Genomic DNA, 18,092 nt, shown 5'->3' with positions numbered 1-18,092 from the left:
CAGCTCAATGTTTAACACTTCATTTCAGATGACATGCTGTGGTGATTGAACAGGTCATCCAAGTAGCCCTAAGTGCTACATAAGCCCCCATCATGCCAGACGAGCTCCCCAGCCAAATATGGCCATTTTCAGCCATGTGTGCAAAAGCAGCAGCAGATCCAGCAACTCCTTGTCTCCCTGTCCCTGTTAGGAGACATTCAGCTGCATCCTTGGCATTGCCCCGTACACAGAGCTCACAGTACAACACGACGTGGTCCTGAACTAGGACCATTTGACATGCAGACTGAAGAGAAAGGGGATGGACAAGACATTTGGTGGAGACCACTGAGAAAAAGGTGATGTCTGAGAAAGTTGGTGGAACTAGGAATTGGGGATTGGACCAGGTGGCAAGATGGGCCAGTGAGTCCTGGGTCTCTTTTTCCAAGGATTTCTTTGAGGATGGGCCTGCGGAGCAGCAAAAGAGCTGGGTCCTCAGCCTGCAAGCAGCAGTCATCGATTTAATATTTTCATAAGGAAAATGCTAGCTTAAGTGGAAGGAATTCCTGGGTAATGACTAACTATGGTTCTGGAGGCTATTGCAAAAAGTGGGATGGATTCTGCTTCATTTGGGGGCAGAAATCACAACATTTTTGAAATAGCAAGGAAATCCCTATGGCTCTGTGAAGCAGAAGGTCCTGTATTTGACCCTTTGGACCCATCTGTTTTGGTTGGGGAGGAGGGCAGGGAATGCTCTGCTGGCAGCAAGCCTCTGGATCCTAGTTCAGTAACCTGTTAATTATATCCCACAGTTTCCCCCAATCAAGGAAGTGGTGCTAGAGAACTCTTCATGCAGCAGAACCTCAGCACAGCCAGCAAGAGTCCTGGAAGTTTGCCTTACTTAACAATTGTCTATGTAGCTCCCAACCCCTTTCATTTCCTTGGTAAGCCTGTTCAGTCATCAGGCGGCAATAAATCTGCTGTGTACATAAAACGAGATTTTTCACTAGCGTGGAAAAAGTGTTTTTTATTCCCGTCTGGAACTTCTGGAAGAGATACCAGGAATACCAGATGGATTAAAGTGGCTGTGTCTGAACAAAGGTGCAGGCAGAAATTCTTTCCTTTTCTGGAGGGCAAAAAACTGAAAAAATCACAGGAACACATATTTGCATTGCAGGGGAGAATGTTTAAGACTTTCCTTAGGCTTGAAAGGTTTGCGTTTGGGTGGACATTCATCATGGTGGTCACCTGGCTTCAGTCCCCAATTCCAGCCCCACTGCTCACTTCTGCAGTTACCAATGACCACAGACTATCGGCCCCAGTACCACATGCTGCTGGAAAACCTGGATATGGGGTGTTAAACATACCTACCACCGTGATGGGGGACACCTTCCCGGAGCTGCAGTGAAGTGCCTGGGTGAGACCCATGGTGCTGAAGCCCCGGCAGCATCACAGTTTGTTCCCATTGTAGCAGCCAAGCACCCGGGATTGCTGTGCCTCTTTCTACTGGGTCCTGGACTGGCTGGAGCAGGTGTCATGTGAACTCGATCCAGCATGGGTGGGGTCTATGGGCCTGATCTGGCCTCACACCATTCATCTGGCATGTGGACCAGACCCTTTTCACTCATCCAACCTGCAGGGACAAACAAGTTTGACACTCTTGGCAATTCATAAATGACCCATTGAGCTTAAATGGAAAGACAGACTCTGTGTGTTTTGTCCCTTCCCATTTTATACGCTTGTGTAAAACCAAGGCAGCCGGTTCAAAAAGGGAAGCAGAGCAGGAAGTATTACCTTTTAGATATCCAGATCTGCACTCATAGATACCTGTGGGGCTTGGATCTTGGTTCATGGCATCAGTGTGTTTCGCTTTTAGTTTTCACATTTGTGAACAGTTATCTGTGGACAAACTGGTGGGAATGTCCACCAACTTGGCTATGAAAGTGTTAATATCTGCTCAGTAATAAAGTGGTCTGGTTATAGAGGAGGCTGGTGTGAGTTCTGAGAAAAGAAGAGGCAGGAAGCTGCATGGAAAGGTTTTAATGAAGCCAAACTCTTAAAACACACAGCACCAGTGTTAAATTCTCAGTCACCCACTAGCAGAAACTGGCCTGTTTACAGCATTGTATGCCCCCAGCACAGCATGGGGAAGCCAACAGCATCCTGGGTTGTATTAACAGGAGGATCACTTGCAATTCCAGGGAAGCGATTCTTCCACTCTATTCAGCACTGGTGAGGCCTCACCTGGAGCACTGTGTCCAGTTTTGGACCCCACGCTTCAAGAAGGATGTGGACAGTTTGGAAAGAGTTCAGTGCAGAATGACCAAATGATTAGGGACCTGGGAAGCAAGACTTACAAGGAAATATTGACTGAAAGAACTAGGGTTATTTAATCTGGGGAAGAATGGGAGGGAAGGGATTTGATAGCAGTCTTTAAATACCCAAAGTGTAGGCCTGGCAAGCCCCACTTGCCAGAATAATGCCATGATGGTGCAAGTGCACATGACTAAGTTAAGTAAGTATCAGGTTGCCAGGCAGGGCTTGTGTTTTGCAACCTAAAGGAAAGAAGGAAGCAGATGCTGATTTGATGCAGAATTAGGTTAGCCAAATATGAAATGGTGTATGTGACTAACCAGGTGTAGCCAGAAGCGTAAAAAAGTTGTGTAGCTGCAAGGAATTGGATCACTCAAGACTGCTCTGAGCATTTTTTACCCTTATGAATCACCGAGGAAGTGGCGATGCTGGGCCAGCTGACCTGACTTCTCTCAACTCCAAGGCTATCCGAATTTTATAATTATTCTTGTGAATAAGTTAGTACTTAAGCATATCCCAGTTAGGCTTTTGTTTGACTGGAATGGTTTCACTGATCATTAATCCCACTCTCCACCCAAGCTCAATTTTAAAGTAACAGAAGGGTGATTATAAAGAGGATACAGATGGGTTTTTCTCTGTGATTGTATGGGACAGAACTAGGAGCAATGGCCTCAAGCTTCATCAGAGGGAATTGAGGTAGATTAGGAGAAATTTCTGATTTTGAGGGTGGTCAAAAATTGGAACTGGGGACCTAGAAAAATTGTGTTATCTCCATCTTTGGAAGTTCCCAAGAGCAGGTTGGACAAACACTTTGTCTGGGATGGTTTAGTCAAGGATGATCCTGCTTGAACAGGGGGCTGGACTAGATGATCTTATGAGGTCCCTTGCAGCCTATTTTCCTATGATACTGTGGTGCTGCATGCCACAATAACATGGGCTTAAGCTGTCCAGAGCAGCATCCAAATGCTTTTGCAGGCAGTTCCATGTTGTTTTCAGCCCACCACATCTTGAAACCACTGTGTGTATGTAATTAAGTCTTTGCTTGACAGTTGTTATGAGATCAGAGTACAGTATCATAAGTTAGAAAATAATAATGGGCGTGGACCCCAGCTAATAATCAAATCATTAGGAAGGAATAAGGACCTTACTTGTCCAAACACATCAATGGCAGATCTGTTCAGCACCTTGGTGCCATGACCCTTCCCTGTACACGTCATGTTGAGCTTTGTGACCGTTGTATGGTCTTAGCCTTGCAGAGCTGTGGAGCAGTACAACTTTGTGGCTGGCATAGTCACTGTCTTCTGGCAGGCAAACGGCCTCATCTATTCTGGCAACCCCCCGCCACCCATATGGATTACTTCCATGGCTTGGCACAGAAACAGGTGGCCAGAAGCAAGGACTGTGCAGCACCCAATGTATTGCCAGAGAACCACCTCCTGTCTGGGGCCCTAGCCGGAAAGACAAGCTCTCCCACAGTACACTGTGAACCAGTTCCTAGAGCAGCCCATGTTACAGAGGTGAGGTTATCCTCCCAAGAAACCTAGAGGGTAACCTGAGCAAATGCAGTGCCAAGGTAAATGTGAGAACAGGTGGGGTGGGTTGAGTGTGATTTGCAGGTAGGCTCAGCAAGTGAATGTATGAGTGTGAAATGGGACCTAGGTTGCACACTGTAGGACAGACATACCTTTAGGGGCAGCCCCTACTCCCCTGCTAAGAGACATTTGTTGAGCCTTTAGGTATCTACCTCAATAAACACCGTCTTTGATCTTAGGAGGTGGAGAGTCCCCCTGCTTTTAGCTCAGTAGCTTGCCTAGTGGTTAGAGCATGTGGCTAGGAGTGGGAGACCCAGGTTTTAGACCTTCACAGGTGGGGAGGGATTTGAATATACATCTCCTACTTCCCAACAAAGCACCCTAACCACCAACTGTGAGCTAACCAGGGCCAAGAGCACCCTCCACCCCTTTGCTGAAGCTGGATACTGGGCAGCCATGGGAGAGTCAGGGAGCCAGAAGGAGAGCACACAAGAGAGAGTGATTGTGTCCCACTGACGAGGGGCCTGGCCTGAAAGACAGATGTGGGTTCTAGCTGTACATGCATTTTAACCAATGACTTTTAAATGCAAAATGCAGAAACAGCTTTTGGAGCTGTTTTGGCACAGTACCCTGGTGCCCACCTCCACTTCTCAGGACAGTGCCCTCCTCACTGGGGCACAGAATCTGCAGTTCTTAGTTTTGTGTTCCCTTTGGGCCTACTAAGGCATCCAACTGGTGACCCGAAGACATATCCACAAATAATCCTAAACTTCAGTGTGAACTGATATACAAAAGACAGGATAAGGGAGGCGGGGGGAGGAAAAAAGTGTTCTCTGCTCTATGCCAAAAATGCCACTGCTTCCGTAGAGAGCCTGGCGAAACTGCTGAACAAGAGGTTCCAACTATGGCAGTCATAGGAAACGGAGGGGACAAATCCATACACTTTGTGGATTTGACTCCAGAATCCTGGCATATGCTCGTATTTTACTGATTTTCATCCATATATTTAATTAGCAGGAGTCTGGGTTTTGTGTTTCCTGCGGAAATGCAGTTTTCCTCCTTTTAAAGGAGAAAAACACTGATTTTCATAGATTTCATTGATTTTTAGGGTCAGAAGGGACCTATTAGATCATCGAGTTTGACCCCCTGCTCTGGACAGGAAAAAGCGCTGGGGTCAAGTAACCCCAGTCAGGTGCTTGCCTAATCTCCTTTTTGAAAATGTGGATTTTCCCCTTTCATAGAATCACAGAATCATAGAAGTCGGGTCGAAGGGACCTTGTAGATCTTCATTTCTGACCCCCCCCCACCTGGGCGGGAGAAAAGACTGGACTCAAATGAGTCCAGCCCGGTAGGCATCAAGCCTCTTCTTAAAGATCCCCAAGGTAGGAGCCAGCACCACTTCCCTTGGAAGTTGGTTCCAGCTCCTAGCTGCCCTCACCGTGAAGTAGTTCTTGCGGATGTCTAATCTAAACCTCCTCTCTAATAATTTGTGTCCATTGTTCCTTGTCATGCCAGGGGGCATGAGGGGAAACAGCATCTCCCCTAAACCCTTCTGGTCCCCCCTAGTGAGTTTATAGACAGTCACCAGGTCCCCCCTCAGCCTTCTCTTGTGAAGGCTGAACAGGTTTAGGTCCCGCAGTCTTTCATTGTAGGGTCTGCCCTGTTGTCCCCGGATCATGCGGGTGGCCCTCCTCTGGACCTGTCCACATCCCTCCTGAAATGGGGTGCACAGAACTGGATGCAGTACTCCAGCTGTGGCCTGACCAGCGTCGCATAGAGGGGGAGGATCACCTCCCTGGCTCTACTTGAGATGCATCTGTGGATGCACAACAAGGTGCGGTTAGCTCTGCCAACCCTGACCTTGCATTGTCAGCCCATGTTCATTTTGGAGTCAATAATGACTCCAAGATCCCTTTGAAGTGGGGAACTGTGGGTTTCCCCTTTTGCAAACAGCTCTCTGCAGAGGTCTAACCTGCAATGAGCTGCTTGCAAAAAGGACATGAAACCCTAAGACCTGTTTGGAGCAGGAGAGGGAGTGGGCAGGATCTGGTGAAGAGAGCTGACTCAGATTCACTTTGCCTCCTGCAGCCTTTGGGATATGTAGGGCCTGGCAGGGGGCTGGGGGTGCCCTCTGGCAGGGCAGAGGGGGCAAAGGGCTATGGGTTGGGAATGAAGACCAGTGATTTCCTAGTCCCTGCACAGCTCCTGGGCCTGATTTTGCAGGTTTCAGGGCCTGCTGGTTGGCCCTCCAGGGAAGGGAAGCCTGCTGACAAGCAGGGCAAGTGGGATGGTGAAGGGGAGGGAAAGCAAGAGGAAGAGGGGAAGTGGGTGCAACAGGGGCCACCCATGGGGCCAGGTGAGGTCTGCCTCAGCTGCCTTTAGCCCCAGCCAAGCAGGGACCACTGCTGCCCACTGGCTGCCCCCATGCCAGTCCCCAGTCTGCTGAAGTCCCCGCCCCACAACCCGTCCTGCTGCTCCTGGGCGCTTATCACTGTTACAGGCCACCTGGGTACTGTGAGTATATTAATTTAGTTGTAGGCTAATTAAGTATTGCAACTTATATTAGCCACTGGGTTTTTTTGGTTCGGGCTTGAGGAGGTGATGTTGGGAGGAAAGTAATGATAAGTTTTACTTATAAAACGGAATGAAATTTACTTATAACAGCAAAAGATATTGTTTGCACATATGACAGTTAATAAAAGGTTAAGTAAATAAACAGACAACATAACAGTACAAGTTAAACTTGGCAGTGATGATAAAACAGACAGAGAAATCAACTAAGAGTTCCCACTTGATTAGTAATTTATTGATAGTCCTTCAGTGTTAGGTACATGTTAAGTTGATTCAGCAAAGTTAGGCGTCCCTGATCCACGCTGTTGGAGGGAAAACCGAGGAAAGATCCCTCAGTCAGGATTTGGTCCTCGCACACACAAGGAGTAAGAGATTTGTCGGGGTATGGGACAGCAATGACTTTTCTGTTCTGTCCTTCCTGTTGGTTACTTAACGTGCATGTTCTTTTATATTTTATGTTAATTTGTTGGCTTTCTAGCCACTTATAATTTTATTTTATAGCTGTTATCCTATATGGTTAAAAGGTGTTAGAAATTATTATAATAAATTACTGTCTAAGCTTGGGTTTACCCAATAAGCAAATCACACCACATTACTTTGGGGTTTGAGATTAACATGTTTCCACCTAAGTTTAACCCACTATGTTAATTATACCTTGTGGTTAGATTTGTTAATTTTATTGACTTTAAGCGAAACATTATTAAATTAGCTAGATTTGCAGTTTTATTTTTTAGTTTTGTTTTTTAAAACTCATGCTGTCTCAAAACTAGTGTAAACAGCTATATATAATTCTTATGGGTTATACTCCACACAGACAGGAAACAGTTTCATAAGCTGTATTTCAGATATCTTCAAAAAGCATTTTCTTTTTGCTATAAATTGCTTGTTAACCCTTATGGTTCCAGCCACCACACATCACCCAGAGGGAAGCAGTGAGTACATCAAAGTGCTTGGGGCTGGTATTGCATGGGCTGGACTGCTCTAGTGTAGTGCATCCCAGCAGAGCAGCTCGGGGATCTGCAGTAGGGACAAGTGGCAGCAGCCCTAGGCAGCGTGTGGGGACCAGCTGGAGCTAGCAATGAACCTAAAACTGCCAGGGACAGGCACACTCCTCTAGGATGCACCTGCTGCTGCCATTTGGAACTATTTGGGCAGCATGCTCTTGGAAGCAGTAGGGCAGGGGTAAAGGGACAGGGACTATGGTAGACTGCAGACCAGAGTGAGGGCAGTGGGTGGGCAGCAGTGATCCCCACTTGGTGGAGCTAAAAGGCAGCAGAGGCAGACCACACTTAGCCCTGTGGGTTGTCCTTGTGGTGTCCCCATCCCCCTCCCCTTTGCCCTCCTACCCCTTCCCTCCTTCCTCCTGCCTGCTACCAGGCTTCCCTTGGTAGGGGGATGGCAAAACATGGGACACACAGGGGCATTTGCAGGGTTGGGGGGCTGTGCCTTGGGAGTGAGGGGCAATGGGATGAGCAGGGGCAGAGCACCAAGTGCCAGAAAGCAGCGTGGAGGGGGGAAGAGTCACAACTGAATCTGCACCCTGGTGAGCAAAGGGGCAGGAGGAGCTCTGACTTTCCACAATAAAAAAATCCAAAATCAAACACCAGAATATATAGGTATTTAGAATTTGTTTGATTGTAATGATTGAGGCACTGGTAGGCTTCCAAGTTGCTTTAAAATTGTAAATATATCAATAAAACATTGTGTGTGCAACTGATACCTACATATATAGTGGCGTTTTATTTTAATTGAGGAAAAAACGTGACTTTTGGGGGGTTTAATCAGAGAATTTTGGATTTTTTTAACAGAAAACTAGGATGCCTGCTCATTAGTCTTCAGGCCTCTGCACTTTTCACAACCAGTCTCAAGTTAGTATTTTCCACAGAAAACCATCTGTGACAGGTCCAGCACAGCAAATGAGCGTTTTTTTAAGTTTGGGAAGTATTTTGAATTTTGAGTTCTTTCATAACATCCATCAGAAATTTCTGATGCAAGTGATTGGGACTGAGAAAGACATTTGGTCCTTGTGACTCATATCTGAAGTGCAATTAAGAATAGAAGCATTCTTGAAATTGGTCACATGCTGCATTTTTTCCAATCCCTTTGTCCACAGTGAATCAGTGTATATTAATTGACCTAGAGAATGGTAGGGAATTTCGGCTCCTGTAATCATACAGGACTGTTTCTGTACCAGAGACATTAAGTCAAAATGAAGTCAAACACCTATGTAAGCTTAGGCTCTTCCTTTTTTAATGTAATTGGAACACATTGGATATTGCATCAATCAGTGTTAAAACACTGTCCAGTGCATAAAGAAATAGCCTGTTTAAATTAGACTGAAGTCAGTGACATACTCATGTGTGTATAACTAAAAGTGTTTGGATTTGTAGGATTTCTCTTGGAAGCTCCAAATCCTCGTGAACGGAAATGATTTTTCTCAAATATCATATTACAACATCCACGCAAAAACGGATGCCAGCTGCAGCTTCCCGCAGTCCAGCACATAGCTGACTCAGTGCTTCAGGATCTTCTTTTATTGTAGAGCAAATCTTTCAAGAGAACATGACAAATGCATTTTCATGTACCCCTTACTGAGCATTGCAGCTGCCACTCAAAACATCACAACTCCTCCCACTGGCAATCTGAGAGCCTAATTCTGCCAACCATTAAAAAAATAATTGCACCAAAAGCATACGTGAGGGTTACCTGGCTTGATTTTCTGGTGGAAGGTATCCCTGCCAAAGGGAACTGCTATTCACTCCTCCCTGGATGTGTTTTGTTGTACTTAGCTCAATTTGTAAAGTGTTTAAGGTGAAAGTCTTCTTTCAGATAATATTGGTAACCTTCACACATGGCTCCGCTTGCCTTTAAATTTAGTTTTTGATGAAGGGGACATTAAAAAACAGTGAGCAAGAAAGGGAAAAAAAAATGCAGTTAGATCGTACTGCACTGTCCAATGTCATTCTCTCTGAGGATCTGACAGGTTCATAAAACCAAAAGAGGACAGGAAGAAATAGCAGGTAAGAAAAAGGTAATACATGATGACTTCTGGAGGTGAGAGTCAAGTACCTGTGCTGCCAATAAGTGAAAATAATGGCAATACCAGAATAGAAATAGGGGGTAGCAGTCTCAACACATCCTCCATGGTCTGTGCCTTAGACAATTCCAGCTGTTTGTGACATTCTGCAAGCCAAATATGAAATGAGATTTTTTTTTTTTTAATTGTCTTGCTACAAAATGGAGCCACACACCAAGCTACAGCCCCCTCTCCTAGAGAGGCCTCTCCTCCTGCCCCCTTTCCTAACAAAACGTAGGGGTTTTTTTGTTTGTTTTTTTTATAGACAATGTCTGTCTTTTGGTCCTTCTCACCAAGTTCCTGCAGCTCTGTTTACCCTCGATAGCTTCGACTGATTTGCACCATGTTGCACTCTTTCCTAGTTACAGAGGGGAAAGGAAAGGCTTTCCAAGAAATATTTCAGGGAGTTGAAGCAAAGGCAATGATGGTCTGTTGTCTTTTTCCTGGTTGAGGCACGTGTCCTCAGCTCAGCCCCATTTTCCTTAGATGGCTCCTTCTAGGAACACTTGTGCAGTTTGCTGTCCCCACCTCACCTCCCCAACTGGACAAGCAGAGATGCCAGCAGAGATCATCTCATTTTGCTTCTGAAAGGTGTGTGCCCCCTTTTACCATGCATTTCTAAAAGCCTGCAAAGCAGATCAGGGCAGGGGAGGCGGGGGGAAGAGAGAGCTTATTCACTCCCTGCCACCTGGGGTTGGCTGGGTCATCCAGGAGCATCTCACACACACAGACTATTCCATTACACAAAGAAAATGAATGAGCTGTGGGGCAGGGAGACCACATGTAGAGACGACCCAGTGGCAATGTGACAAGACTAGCCCTGGGCTGGGCTTGGAGACGTATAGCAGGGGGGAGTGGGGTTAGCCCCTCCACCGGTGCATGTATACACACATATATATGTGTTCATACATATGCAAACACACGTGCCTGCAAACTCAGACATGCACATACACACGCACACACAGACACATATATACATAGACACACATGCATGCAGACATATACATATAAATATACACGCACATACATGTGCTCGCGTATACAGAGACAGATACAACGTGCACCCCTGCACACACGTGTTCAAACCCACCGCCAGGGACAGGATGGGAGGCAGTCGCCGTGTCCCTCGAAACGCCCTTTGAGGGTTTTGTCCCCTTGCACTCCCCGTAGCGTCTTCTTCCAGCCCCTGTGGACTCCACCTCCCAGGCACACCCGGCGCCTGCGCGCTACCCACTCGTGCCGCCATCTTGAAGAGGCTGTTCTATGTTCCATCCCGCGCACGTGCTGGGTTGACGTGATGACGTCAGGAAGAGCGAGGGAAGCCGCGGGAGGGGGCGTGGCAGAACTACACTTCCCGCCGCACCCCGCGCGGCCGCGCCTGCGCGTTGTCGCTTGCGCCATCTTGGCTCTGTGGAGGCTCCACCGCCGGCGCTGCTAAACAAACCCGCCGGTCCGTCGGGCGCCGCCGATGTACCGGGCGCGGCCGGGCAGGTGGGTCCCCCCCCCCCCGCCGCCCTTTCCTGGCCTGTTCTCCCGCCAGCGGGCTCCATTCCTTCCCAGGCAAGAGCGGGAAGCTCCCGCCCCTCCCCCATCCCATCCTCTTTCCCCCCTCCCCCTCCCAAGGGCTGTTCCCCTTATACCGTGGGGGGACCTAGGAGGCTCCTGTGTCCTGGGCAGGGGAGGGGGTGAAAAGGAGAGGGAGGCCGGGGAGAGGGAGGCCAGGGAGGTTTTGAGAGCCAGCAAGACCCCTGCGAGGGCGAGGGGAAGGGGGGAGCTGGTGGGAAACCTGCAGGTGTGTGCAGCGAGGGGGGCGTGAACACCGGGCCTGAGATGCTGGCGAGGGTGCCTCGCGGCGGTAGGTGTGCAAGCGTAATTCATGCGGTCAGAAACAGAAAGCTGTAGTTGCGGTCTCTGCCACAGGGGGGGAAAACAAACAAACAACCTGATCTATGATTTTTGTGTAAAAAGGCAACCTGATCTATGATTTTGATGTAGTCGAAAAGAACAAGTGGAAGCTAAGAGCCAACATTTATTCCCGGGGGGTGTGGTGAGGCTGTCTGGGGGGGCAGGAGTCGAAAACCATTGAGAGTCAGTGTGCCACGGGAGCACGAGGTGGGCTGGAGTGAGGGTCGTGTCCGTCACGTTGCCAGGTGGGGTAGAGCAGCAGTTCTCCACCTTTTGCACCCTGCGCTCCGCCAGCCATTTTGTTAAAAAACACTCGGTCCCACCACAATGAGAACAAAACCCCGCAAAATGGCACCATTCAAGATATGTGTTGATTCATCTGTTTGAAGGGCAAACAACTGGGTGTCATTGTTTTTCAATCGGACAATTAGTTGGCGTCCCACCTACGTGACCTTTCGAGTCCTACCGGTGGGATGCGTGCTGCTGGTTGACGGACGCTGCTCCAAACCAGTGATGCTCGACTGGGGTGCCGTGGCTTTGAGCTTCTTTCAGGGGTGCCCCATAGTACCACACAACTGTTAGGTGCGCAAACACGGTCCACAGGGTAAACACAAATTTCAGATGGGAATCTGTCGGGATAAAACTCTCTGCCTTTGTGCTCTGCGTTTTTTTGCAACAGAACAATTACCCTCTTATTTTTCTGCACTCAAAAAAGAAGCTGTTTAAAGGAGTGTCCTGGATATCTCTAGTCGAAAAAGGTTGAAAGCCACTCTCTTCCCAGAGGCAGTGATCGTACTGACCGTGTTTGTATTGTTTTTCAGGGAGGCCAAGCTCTGTGGGAGCACAAGGACAGAGGAAGGATGCCTGTGGTGTGGCCAACCCTTCTGGACCTCAGCAGGGATGAATGCAAGAGGATCCTTCGCAAACTGGGTACAGTAAGATGCGATTTATGGGCCCCTGCCTCTTCCTTCTCACTCGATGCTAGAGTTTTGGATCAGTCTCTGTTTAAAGGATTGTCCTCTCCTAAGCTTAGTAATAGTAATAAAGGCAATCAGTTGAAACATACAGGAAGCCATCATTATAGTCCTGCCCAGATCAGGGGGGTTGGGCTCGATGATCTTTCCAGGTCCCTTCCAGCCCTTAATTTCTATGATAAGATTAGGTGCCCTTGTCTAGATAGCTGTCCACATGTAGTGTTGGATAACTTGAATTAAATGAATGGACCACATCAGGGAAGTGTTTTGATTGCATGGGACCTCTGGTGGGTATTTGAGTCCATCTTTTTGCCCCTACCTGTCCATAACACGTTGTTATTGGCATTGTTTTTCAATATGCAGTAATGTGTAATAGGACACAGCTTGAAGTAAGAATAGAGTCTTACTTTTTAGTATCTCCATGTAAAAGGTGGTCTGATTTGATTTCATAGATTGTTGGTAGATTGGTTCGTAGACTGGTTTCTTCTTTTTTGGGGGGTTTGTCTGGAGAAAAATGCACAAAAGTTTAAAAAAAAAAAAAAGTGTCTCGTAATGCAACCCCTATTTAGTTGATGCTGTGATTCAAGTGCCATCAGTTGAGCAAACACTAAACAAATGTAAGTCCAGGATACAGTATCATTTGTGGTCTCCCGTTACAGGTCCTGGCAGCATATTGCAAATACTGTCTCACTTGACTTTCCTTCCACAACAGTGGAAGTTCACTGAATTGCTTTAAACATATTTCAATTTTGGACAGTCTGCCCAAAGAAAGGGAATGTGTATTGGAAGATTTATGGGTGCTATGACCATATTAACCTTTTATGTGAAGAAAGACCCATACACCTGCTATTTGTATGCATATCTTTTTTTCTAATTCAGTTATGACCTACTTGCTTACCTACAAAAACTGTACAAGTGAATTTTAATATGGGGAGGGAAAAAACATAGTTTGTTTATTCAGACTTTCATTTGGGCAACATTATCTTGTGGTTGAGCGCAGTACTGAGAGTCCAGAGACTAGATACCTAAGACTTTGTGACTGACTTCCTGTGCAACCATTGGCAAGGCACTTCACTTTTCCATGCCTTCCTTCTGCCTGACTTCAGACTAACTCAGTTAACTACCTCTTTCATGCCTCGTATTATCCACCTCTAGAAAAAAAAATTCACACTGTACCACTTGCTTTGCAGAGAGTGGAAGGTAGTGTTTACAGAATGCTTTTTGGTCCTCATGTGATGATAAACTATTACCAATATTTTTTTTATGATCTTGTGCTTTGTGCCCAGGGCAATTTTTGTTTGTATTTTTTAAAGGGACAGCACATTGCATCTAGACACTGCATGAGTATTTGTATCATTTTAAAAATAACATTACACTAGTTACATTTTAGTTGCTCTGGTACACTAACAGAGACACATTTGTACAATCCCAAAGAATTTGGGCTACCTCTTTACAGTAACATTTTGCTGCCATAGTTCTTTTGGCTGGGAGCAAGAAAAAAATCATATCTTTAGGCAACAGAGCTGTGCTAATGAAACTGCTGCTGTAGACCCAGTTATGCTATCAAGAGTGTGTTTGTTGAGTTAATTTGTTTTCTACCAGGTAATACCCAGAGCAGCAGATTTTCTTTTTCCGTGGCATATAAGATTTCCCCACTAGGGGGCTCTGCCAGTTTAGCAGTGCCTCATCCCTATAGTGGCACAGACTTTTCTAGCGCTTAGCCAAGACAGACAGAAGCCAAGAGAGGAAATGAAGGTTTGTCGAGGTGAGGCGATCTGCTCTTTTCACAAGGGCATAAAATAGGTCAATGACAGAAGTCAGACATAGAGCCCAGGCCTTTTGACAATGAGGCCAGTGCCCCAGTCACAGAACTACTCTGCAGTACCCAGATCCTCTATATTAAATGCCGCAGCAGATTTCAGAGCAGTGTTGATCCATAAATCACATCTGACACCAAAGTGTGTCCTGAGGCCTGTAATATTTAGCACTGCTCCAAGACCTATGCAGTTCATAGCTCTAGAAGCATGAAATACTGGGTGAAACAAGTCTTATATCTGGAAAGACTTAATTTGTTAAACCTAATTTTCTGTTTTATTTTTGGCCATTTGACAGGGCTTCCCTTGATACTGTACAGAGAATATACCAGATAGGTTGTGATGGCTTCCTGAGCATGGGGTTGATTAAGCTGGTTACACCTGTTCCACCAAATCCAAACAAAACCTTGGAAGGTGCCTTCATAAAGAAAAAATATCAACCTATACCTTGTAATCATACAGTATTGTCTGAGAGAGTGAGTTCAAGTTCTAGAGCAGAAAAAAATAATACAATGTGATGCTGGCCCAAATGTTGACTCCAGTGGCAACCATTGTGGCTTTTATATGAAATGCTTTATGATCAAAGCTTTAACTCAGGATCCCTGTATAGGAATCACAGCTAACCAATATGTGTTTACTTTGTTTTCCCCTAGGTTTAGTCAGGATAGGGCAGGACTTGTTTTGGGTATGATTCCTTGACTGTGTAAATTGAGGCCCTTTTTGGAGGCTTTAGAAAACAATGCAAATGTTGTTTGGCAGATAACTTCTGATGGCAGCTTGTGTTTTTTGTCAGGTTCTTTTGCTTGTTCCTTTCAACTCTTACTGTTGCTTTAAATCAAATCCTACTGGGCTCTTTTGCGTAGCTGATGTATGATGCTGAAAGACGGGCACCTTTGGGGTTTAGATTTAGATTGTTAATTTTACAGGAAGGTTCTTAGTGTGGTTCGTTAAAAATGAGTTATTCATATTAGAGCAATAAGTCATCCTTTGATACGCTGTTTAAACCATCAGCACAAGTTCCAAACTACTTCATATTAAAATAACAGATTTATCAACTCATGGAGCAAAAAACAGAGTTGTATATAGAAATGTCATTTGACTCCTAGCTAAGGCATTCTGTATACAGATAGAATGTTAAGTACATGAAAGAGAGATTGTTGGTATTAAGATTATATCATTATGACCAAGTGGTATTTCTAGGCGTCATTCTTCTTGACTACTGCTCCGACTTGAAAATGGTCAATAGTGTTTTCCGAGGTTTAACTAGCTTATTTTCGCTGATACATTGGTTGCATGCTAATAAGCATCACATTGCTTGGGCTATCCTTTCCCATCTGATCAGCTGTATGTCATAAACATTATGCAAGGGATGTTGATTACAAATTTTGACAAACAATAATCTAGAGAAAGAGCTACATTTTAAAGATGGAAGCAACCTTTTTTGAACCAAGCTTTTTCCATGGAACTTTTTAAGTGCTCTTTATCATAGTTCTTAATATCTCTCTCATCCTGGAAAATTGAAGAGTACTTGAAAAATCAACATTCAAATTTATGAAGATCCCTGCTTATGGAACTCTTGCTATGAGTATATATTCTACAATTAATGTTTTGTGTGTGTGTGGTTGTTTGTATATGATGCTGTAATTTGTCTGAATCCAAGATGACTATGAATTGAAGATGACCCCACCCCTATGGAGCACATAGTAGCTCCAGCCCCAACCCAGCCTAGCAGCAGTGGTTGCAGTGGCAGCAGCTCTGTCCCTGGGTGGGCCAGAGCCGGAGTTACCATGTGATCTTTCCCCTGCGCTGGAAAGGGCTGGAGCTATGACTGATAGTAAGTGATGGTGGATATGCCAGGGGTAGGGGGGAAGTGTCTGGGGAGGGCAGGGGTGGGGGGAACAGTGGCTGCAGCTCCAACTTTGACCCCAACCCCAGATCAGGGCCAGTTGGAGCCACAGAAGCCACCTGACCTCCATGCTGCTTTGTACTCAAATAGAGTCTTACTTTTTAGTATCTCCATGTAAAAGGTGGTCTGATTTGATTTCATAGATTGTTGGTAAATTGGTTCGTAGACTGGTTTCTTCTTTTTTGGGGGTTTTGTCTGGAGAAAAATGCACAAAAGTTGAAAAAAAAAAAAAAGGGGGGGGGTCTCGTAATGCAACCCCTATTTAGGGGTCCCTCCTGTGTTGAACCGGGGAAAAACCCGTGCCTTCAGTTTGAGTAAATGTGGTGCGTATGTGTACTGGCAACAAATATATACTGTGCATAACACTTGAACATAGGTGCATTGAAGAGGACTTGATAGAAATAATTCTAATCTATGAATTTTAGAAAATGTACTGAATTATAAGTAGATTCCTTTTTATGACTGTGGAAATAGTAATAGAGTCTATATATTGAAAAAGCCCTGTGATATTTTTAATTTTTTGCTTTTTGTAGTTGATATGTAAGAGTAAATGATAATTCTGTTTTCCCTTAGAACTGGAGGCATATGCAGGAGTTATTAGTGCTTTGCGTGCTCAGGGGGACCTTACTAAGGAAAAGAAAGAGCTCCTTGGAGAACTTTCCAAAGTACTTAGGTAAACCTCTTCATTCTTGCAGCACATGTGTTGGGTGCATAATGAATTATGGCCTGTTTTATTTCAAAAGAATTATACTTTCTGTCATTGGCAACTTTTGCTCCTAATGTGAATTTAGGGTCAGAAAAGGGATTCTGGACATGGTGGGAAATTTATTTTTTACATTGCTTGCTTGTCTCACTTATTCATCTTGCAAGTAAAAGGTAATTTTTCTAATCTCCACCCTTTAGGTATTAATTTGGAATCAGTAATCCATCTGTTCAGTCAGTAACACAGCCTCTCATAATGATGATTCTCTATCTGAAATGCAGCTGACAATTTTTTCTGATATTCTGTGAGGTTGAAACATCCCAGTTAAACAGGGAAGCTATATAAGGTCTTGAGATTTCTCAAGTGATGTGTAGAAATAGAATTTCAAGACCTTCAGCTGCAATTACATTGATTGAAAGGTCCTACTCTGCATGTTTGTTTGTTTTTTTGGCCTATGCTTATTTGTTAATTTGTTAGCTCTTATTAAGGTAGTTGTGAGCATGTAAATTGGTATCTGTGAAATCCTTCACGTTCTCAAAGTCTGAGAACTATTTTCTTTACCTTCTAAGTAAGTAGTAAAACATTAAGTTTTCAATGTCACTGGAGAGGGAATTGACAGTCTCTTAAATAAAAATACTTATTCCTTTCCTCCTTCAGAGTGTAGCTATTTGTTTAAAAAAATGATTTCGCTAAATATATCAGTTACATGTATTTGTCTCTTTCATCCAAAATATACCAGGTACTTTCTTTTTTTGACAGCATTTCAACAGAACGCCATCGTGCTGAAGTTCGGAGAGCAGTAAATGATGAACGGCTAACAACAATTGCGCATAAGTAAGCTATAATTCATACGGTACATAGGCCCCATAAGGTATCGTTAAAATAGTCTCTCCCTTGGGCATCCCATTATCCCTTAACCATGAAGATCCCTAGCAGTTAGTTTACTGTTTGTTTAGGGAGTAGACTTTTGGGGACAGTAACTGTAACTATAATCTCTACTATTCGTCTACTATAGGAAAAAATAAGGGGATGTTAAATTCCAGATTTAATTACTAATTTATTGTAGAAGTGCTTAGGAGCTAACTGAGAACAACTGCCCTGTTCTCACAGACCTTGTACAAATAAAAAATAGGAGAATCTCTGCCCTGAAGACGTTACAATCAAATAAATAGGCTAAAAAGACAATGCATAGAGGAAAGGTATGTAAAATACAAGAAGAGTGAACAGTGTCATGGCTGCAGATTTCATGTGACTTTTGGGTTTAATTTTGTTTAAATCCTTTTGGTGGGATTGTGTTAGGAGAGGATTAGCTGGACAAAGGC

General features: G+C 44.9%; 1 protein-coding gene across 7 annotated transcripts in view; it reads left to right on the top strand.

Moving 5' to 3' along the window:
• Nucleotides 1-10,810: 10,810 nt before the first annotated feature.
• Nucleotides 10,811-18,092, top strand: part of EMSY (EMSY transcriptional repressor, BRCA2 interacting) — a 44,622-nt gene continuing 37,340 nt past the window's right edge. For 6 of the 7 annotated variants that reach the window (XM_090030741.1, XM_090030740.1, XM_090030742.1 and 3 more), the window contains exons 1-4: nucleotides 10,811-10,959; nucleotides 12,195-12,303; nucleotides 16,641-16,740; nucleotides 17,530-17,604. In XM_090030741.1, coding sequence (XP_089886867.1) covers nucleotides 12,234-12,303; nucleotides 16,641-16,740; nucleotides 17,530-17,604 — 245 coding nt within the window. In that variant the 5' untranslated portion in view covers nucleotides 10,811-10,959; nucleotides 12,195-12,233. Of the gene's footprint in view, nucleotides 10,960-12,194; nucleotides 12,304-15,160; nucleotides 15,996-16,640; nucleotides 16,741-17,529; nucleotides 17,605-18,092 lie in introns of those variants that run through there. The other variant, XM_090030739.1, reaches the window with a different exon arrangement.

The sequence above is a fragment of the Crocodylus siamensis genome, chromosome 1 (assembly GCF_052110815.1).
Source record: "Crocodylus siamensis isolate JL-2025a chromosome 1, ASM5211081v1, whole genome shotgun sequence".
Taxonomy (NCBI): domain Eukaryota; kingdom Metazoa; phylum Chordata; order Crocodylia; family Crocodylidae; genus Crocodylus; species Crocodylus siamensis.
The sequence above is the reverse complement of the archived record's forward strand: the minus strand, read 5'-3'. Positions and strand labels throughout refer to the sequence as shown.